Source organism: Camelus bactrianus, chromosome 4 (genome assembly GCF_048773025.1).
Source record: "Camelus bactrianus isolate YW-2024 breed Bactrian camel chromosome 4, ASM4877302v1, whole genome shotgun sequence".
Taxonomy (NCBI): domain Eukaryota; kingdom Metazoa; phylum Chordata; class Mammalia; order Artiodactyla; family Camelidae; genus Camelus; species Camelus bactrianus.
The window spans coordinates 39,998,066-40,005,140 of record NC_133542.1 but is presented as its reverse complement, the minus strand read 5'-3'; the positions used below and the strand labels follow the sequence as shown (position 1 = coordinate 40,005,140).

Below are 7,075 nucleotides of genomic sequence, written 5' to 3'. Positions count from 1 at the left end.
ACCTGGAGTCTTGAAGTTCCTCAGCTGAGAGGGAGTATCGTAAACTTCCAGGATCCAGTCACCGGCAGCTCGTTCACCCCAGCAGTGAATGGTCATGAACTCCCAATTTTTAAATCCTTCCATGGAGTGATCAAAAAGCCTGAGCGAGAACCATAAAACATTGTGTTTGTGTGTTATTTAGAAACCCAGTGCCAGTCAAGACCAGGATCAGTGATCTCTCCACAGCCATCATCATGTTCAGCTCAACACTGGAGGCTGTCTTCGTCCTAGACTTCACCAGTTAGTAGATCCAAACATGTATGTCATTGTTCTACCACAGGGAGACAGGCATGGGGCTGGCTGTGCAGTAGCAAGTCTGGAAGGGATCATGCTGTGGGCTCAGGAAACCTAGACTAAGACTCTACCCAGGAGGCTGACAGCGCCAAGTATTGAAGATGTGGAACAAGCAGAGCTCTCTTACACTGCCGATGGGAACGCAAGATGGTACAGCTGCTCTGAAAAAGTTCTGACAGTTCTTACCATACGACCGAACAGCCCCCTCCTAGATATTTACCCGAGAGAAGTGAAGACATATGACCAAAGAACTCCACATGAATCTTCACAGCAGCCTTATTCATAATCACCAAAAACTGTTAGCAATTCAGATGCCCATCAACTAGTGAACGGGTAAACACATGGTATATTCATACAATGAAATACTACCTAGTAATAAAAACTATTGAACTACTACTAATGGCCACAACAGGAATGAATCTCAAAGGCATTAAGCTAAGTCAGACACAAAAGATTGATTCGATTTATACGACATTCTAGAAAACACAAACAGAAACATCAGTGGTTACAAGGGGCTAGGAGGGACGAGGCAGGGGCATGGTAGAAATTCTGCGAGTGAAGGAACTGTTTTATTGAAAAGAGTGTATGGTTATGCAACTGTATATATATTTGTGAAAACTTATTATTCACATTAAAAAGTGAATTGCATGTAAAATTAAGCCTCAGTAAAAAGACATTAATCTTACCTAGTTCAGGGAGGCATGTGTGGAACTGCAGCCTAGATTCTGTGTTCAGCTCTTCCAATAACTTAAAAAATTTTTTTTTTTGTTTTGGGGAGAGGTGATTAAGTCTATTTATTTATTAGCTTTGTTTTTTAAATGGAGGTACTAAGAATTGAACCCATGACCTTGTGCATGCTAATAAGTGCACACTCTACCACTGAGCTATCCCTCCCCACCAGTGACTTTTTAAATTCCTGTTTCCCTATGTGAAACCTTTCTGCTTGAAATAGCTAGAATGACTTCTGTTTTCTGTGAAATAAATCCTGAGGGATACAAAATTTAAAGGAAAATAAAATAAAGAAACAGAATCCTCATCAAGAAGACAGAGATGTCAATAGCTAATGTATAAAACTAGTACATGAAGAAACTAATTATACAGACATTTGATGTAGATTTGCCTACCTCAAGAAATACCCAAAATACATTCACAGAGGTGGAACCTAGAAGGTAGAAAATGAAAGAAGGGGCAAGAGAAAAAAAAATTAAAGTATTTAAGAAGAGTACGTGCGTCTGTTATCTTTGTTTAGGCAAATCTCCGGCATTGTCTCAGGAGCAGCCGTGTCCAGTTTCTGGGATGTACCTGTCCTTTAGTGCAGACATATACAAAGGTCATGGCAACTGGATGTTGACAGCTGTTCAGGACATGCAATCAACTTTTGCTTTAATTTTATATTCGCCAAGGAAACTGGTGGTTATAATTTGACCTTTTTTGTGGATCTTCCCATTGGGAGAAAATGCGCCCTTCTTAAAACAAAAATAACTGGGTTAATCTCCTGATAAATTAATACATTACAATTCTGATTTTTTAAAAAATGTTCTATCGATGCATTTGAGGCTCCCTCTAAAATGCCAGCTGGATTCTAAAGCTGAAGGGTTGGGTGGCATAACCATGGACTGTGTTATTTAGGTAAATGGCTGATACTTAGCAGTTCCCCCTAAAGAAAAGCAATAAACAGGAAAATCACCTGCTATATTTTTGCGAGCCCTTGAAAGATGAAACGTAGAAAGTATTTAGCTGCATTCTCAAAGTGTCCCATGGTCAGAAAACTGGGGGAAAGGCTGAGTTAAAAGTTGAACAGATCTCTTTACAGGAGAACAGCTCCGATCTTTGGAAAATTTGAATATGTTTTGTTAATCTCCATAATGGAGAGGCAGTGATTTTCAAATTTTATATGGACAGGAAGGCCTTTTCTGTTTTTTAGAATATCTGTATACTGTCTGTAAGGGTTACCTCTGAACAGAAGGGTGTGGTATTTCAGTAAGGAGTTTGCTGGATCTGGTGGCTCTCCCTAGGGATAACAGGGATGGAGACAGTGGCTCCTTACATCATCACTGTAAATCATCTTCAGTAGATTACGGATGATACCTTTTATGGAGAGCCTATAATAGGCACTACCACCACAGGGCTTGCTTCATAGGTTTATGGCTTGAAACTGGACTTGGACAGGAAGAAATTGCTGGGTCATGAAACAACAGACTTACATACTGAATCCTTCACATAAAACCCCAAAAGTGTGCATGTTGGGTTTAAAGAAGACACAGAGGTGGGCAAGGAGGAACCTTTCAGATAGCTCTTCCTGCCACAGAGGTGTTACTAAAGAGAATACATTGATACAGCATTGGATGGGGAGAGAAAACCAGTCTAGAACCACTTCTGAGCCCACGGTTCTAATTTAGGTTCTGATTTGTTGGGGCTCTTGTGCCATTTGAGGGCACTGAAACAACTTGTCACTTAATACCTTTCCAAGAGGGCCGAACTTAAAAGCAATTCCCAAACAGTTTAGACAGAACATTTGGCTCATTGCCTCATGTCCAAAAACTACAAAGGAGACTGGAGGCTGCCATCACATGAGGGGCAGTCTTGTTTCCACAACCTCAGCCAACTTATAATTACTCATGGGTCAGTTATTTGACTGCTGGATTAGCAGACCCTCTGTTTCTTCCCTTACACCCTTTCCTGTCCACCTTTGAAAACCCATTGCATTGCCACCAATCATTTTTAAATCACATTTGGAATGAAAATTAAATATAAACTGGGTGCCCAAAAGAAATACCCATAAGCAAATAAGGGTTCCAATTCAAATAAGGGTTCCAAAGCCTGAATATAAATGAGCTTTGTCTATCTGGCTAAGTGGTTCCCACCCCCATCTCTTCACTTTTATGCAGAGCTGGAATGTTCATTAATTTCATGTGGACATAAAAGTTGAGAGGAATTAAAATGCAGCCAAACACGATCACTGCATTTTTGCTAAAAGAGTTGATGGGGAAAGAAATAGACTCTGATTATTGCTGTTGTTTCAACTAGCTAGGCGCTGACTTACCCTTTTATTTTAATTCTGATTCAGTACTGAAAACTATTCCCCATTCTTAGCACTGGACTATTTTAAGACCCTGTACCGCCTGCATGTAACACAAGGTAATGTAGGTAGCAGATTGGTGTTCCAAAGAACATACTTACTCAAGACAATCAAGTGTCAGACCACTGGACACCACTGAAGAGATTCTAACTGTGTGGTCTTCGCTTATCAACTAAAAAGTCCAGTGCCCAGCCTGAACGTCTGTGCTGTGCCAACAGTGAAGAAAACAGACACATGCCAACATGATTGGTGTGGCTCAGATGTCAAGAAAGCAGGGCTGGGATGCTGAAAGCTGGAGGAAATTAACTCCCTGCCCATATTCACATCTTCTATTGCAGTGAAGCCCTGTTCTGTCAAGCTGACTTCATAATCATGTGCTCGGTGAAATGATACATGCACGCAGTGGCACAAATTATGCATCCAGTTATTAAAATGGTGCCCCACAGCCCTATCCCTGTGAGAGGTTTTCAAATAAATTACTTTGGATGAAGCCTGGTAGAAATGACTGCCATTAAATGTAGTACATCCTTTTGAGGAATTAACTCAGGAAATAACTCATATAATTACTGTAAGCTTTCCCCCTTCCTTTGACTTAAAGAGTCTAGCCAATGTGTCAAGGCCACAACATTCTTCTATGATGTTACGGCAACTAAATAACAAGACATTTTATAAGCACTGACAGCTATGTGTTATAATTATTTCTAAAATTGTAAATGGATCTTAATTTCAGAATCATCCACTACCACCCAAATAGCATTTATGTTCACTATAGAATTAGACACTAAACCGGTATTTTGGGAAGTTTTCTTTTTTCTTTTGTTTCACTTTTTTGAATTTTAATTTTTCTAGTGCTTCATCACAATTCAACAGAAAGCTCACAGGATGCTTGAAGCACTCATCTGGCTCAGTGGTAACTGAGTTTTTGATTTTCTTTAGCTGTTTGGCTTTATAAAGTTTTAAATAATTTGCTTCTGAAATAGACTATTTCAAACACACTAATAAGTTTTTCACCTTCTCCTCATCTAAACTGCTTCTTTAAGAAAGGTTGCGAGAAAAGTCCTGGTTCTAGAGGTTTGGAATACCTGAAAAGATGGTTTAAAAAAAAAAAAAGTTCAATATGCACACCCACCAACCTCAAAATGTGCTCTCCCTTGTAGGTGTATGATGTAAGCGCTTAATCATCTGGAAGCTTTAGTCTTTAATAGTAGGTGGCTTTTATCTGAATTACCTGTTTTACATTAGAAACTCCTTTGTAAACGACTTGCCCAGCATCCAGCAGCCTGTTGCTCACAAGTCTTTCAATGACATGAAAATAAAAAGATTATGTTTGAAAAAGCTGGGTGATCTTTTAAATCGGTGCAATGTAAAAGTGTGGTCTGTGGACAGGCAGCTGCAGCACCACCTTGGAGGTTATCAGAAATGCAGATTCATGGACCTCACCCAGACGTATGGAACAGTCTCTCGGGGAGAGGGGCCCAGCCATCTGTGTGTGATAGAGTCGTTCACCAGGTGCCTTGAAAAGCACCGTGTAAACCAGGGTCGGTGCTGGTAAGCGCTTCCTGTGCGGGGGGCCGGGCTCAGGGCTTGCTGTATGGGACCTTATTTACTGCTGTAACAACTCTGTGAGGCGGATACTATTACGTCTGTTTTCTAGATGAATCACTTTTCCAAAGTCAAACGTAAAAATGGGTGAAATCAAGACATTTCCAACTCTGTTCAACTCCAGAGTCTATACCTTCTTTTGAATAAAGGAAGAACGTTCTTATGGTGAGGCCTTGCTAGAGTGTCAAGCTTCAACTGCAAAAGTATAATTTTTACTGCAAGCCACAAATGCATTTATATAGCGTGACACTTTACAAATGTCAATAGTGTGTCACTGAACATTTGGGCAGTGACAGAAATAGTCAAATATAAACAGCACATTTGAACACAGTTAATTATAGAACCCTATAGAATTTGCAGACTAGAACGTGTACCTTCTTTCTACTTAAGACCATAATTAGAAGCAGAGATGCTCACCCGTAATTAAATTGAGAAACAGAAGCAAAGTTTCACCTTTCAGTTAGAGGCCAAAATTTGGAACAGAGTCAATGCAGCTAAACCCAAATCTAAGACTCAATGGGCTGGGGGAAGGGGAGGTTTAGGGGAAGAAAAAAAAAAAGCCAAACACAGTTGACAGAAGAATCTGATGGAAAGAGCTTTTGCTGGAAAATCTGTACCAGGCAGAATTCGAACATGTGGTCGTATAAAGGCTTATAGCTAAAGTTGCTCTTGGATGTATTCTATTTTTTTTTTCTTTTTCTAATGGAGGTACTGGGGATCGAATCCAGGACTTCCTGCCTGCTAAGCACACACTTACCACTGAGCTATACCCTCCCCACTTCTTTCATGTATTTTAAAGGGACCCAAGACCACCTAGATCCCCTCACCCATCCCAGATCCCCATAGTCTCCCCAGAAGTAAACCATCTGTGTCACTTACTCAGTTTGGGCTTTTCTTAGGCAGGGTGGACGGGCAGGGGAGAACAAAGGGAAGAGAAGGAACTGTGTGTCCGTTCCAGGACGGCTCTGTTTCCTCGGGGCTCCCACCCACTAAATTATCAACCTGCCCTGCCAGGAGGGCTTGCCTGCCGGGCTAATGGGGCAGGAAGCTCAAGCTGGACTAGTTTTGACTGCCGCTGAGTGCCTTCCAGGGCTCTGCACCTGCAGATGCTCGGGTAAACCGTCCTTCCTCCAACAGCTGTTCTCCACAGGAGCTCCAGCAAGTGCCTGTCGGCCAGGACAGGGAGGCCCTGAGGGGCTCCAGACGGCCCACGCAGGCAAAGTGTTCAGCGACTTGGGGGCACATCAGTTCCCTAGGAATTGCTGTGGTGAGAGGGTAAGCAACACGGAAGACATTCCTTACCAAAGTGGCCAGGGAAATAAGGATTTCTGGAAGCTTCTGGAAGCTGACCATGACCCCTTTATTTCCTTAGGGACTTGACTCTGATGGATAGCATTTTCCAGTCCCAAGACTAGGACACCAGTTTTGTCAGTACTGAAATGGGGGTAATAAATTGGGGGGGGGGGGCGGCTGCTGTCCTCTCAGCTTTCTCTCCCGGTTTATCCTGTGTGTCGAGTTTCTGCAGCGTAAACGGGGGGTGACATTGAGTGAGCCTCAGGTTCTGAGTCTGAGCTAGACCCCAGCATCCTTCCTCCTCACAGCGGCCAATACACATTCCGCTGTGAAGACTTGCAGCTCCTGGAGGAACAGGAGAGGACAGGTGGGGACCACGCTGTGCACCAGCGTTCTACCTCTTTACCTGAAATGAACCTCGCCGTCCCCCGGCCCTGCTAGGAAAACTTTGTTTTTAGCTTTTCAGAATTCCTGTCTTTTAACTGCACAGTCCTCTTTGCTTCACGTGATCCTCAGAAATCTGGACTTCTTTGAAAGATAAGTGTCCAACAGGGGGATGATTTACTGCCCTCATTAATAATGCCTGACATGCCAGTTCCTTCTAAACCCTGCCCTATTCACCTCTTCCTTGAGGGAAGGTACTGCTGCCGCACAGGCCAACGTGAAGGCCACCAGGAGCACAGCAGGCCTGCCCTCCGCCCCCTGCCCGCCTTGTCGTGCTGCTTGCCCTCAGCTCCCCATCCTGGGAATGTGCTTTGAAACAGGGCC

The 7,075-nt window shown here is 42.7% G+C and overlaps 1 protein-coding gene across 7 annotated transcripts in view; it reads right to left on the bottom strand.

Moving 5' to 3' along the window:
- Positions 1-7,075, bottom strand: part of PCSK5 (proprotein convertase subtilisin/kexin type 5) — a 413,936-nt gene that overhangs the window by 156,658 nt on the left and 250,203 nt on the right. For all 7 annotated transcript variants that reach the window (XM_074361722.1, XM_074361723.1, XM_074361725.1 and 4 more), the window contains exon 13: positions 3-139. In XM_074361722.1, the coding sequence (XP_074217823.1) occupies positions 3-139 (137 nt within the window). The remainder of the gene's footprint in view (positions 1-2; positions 140-7,075) is intronic.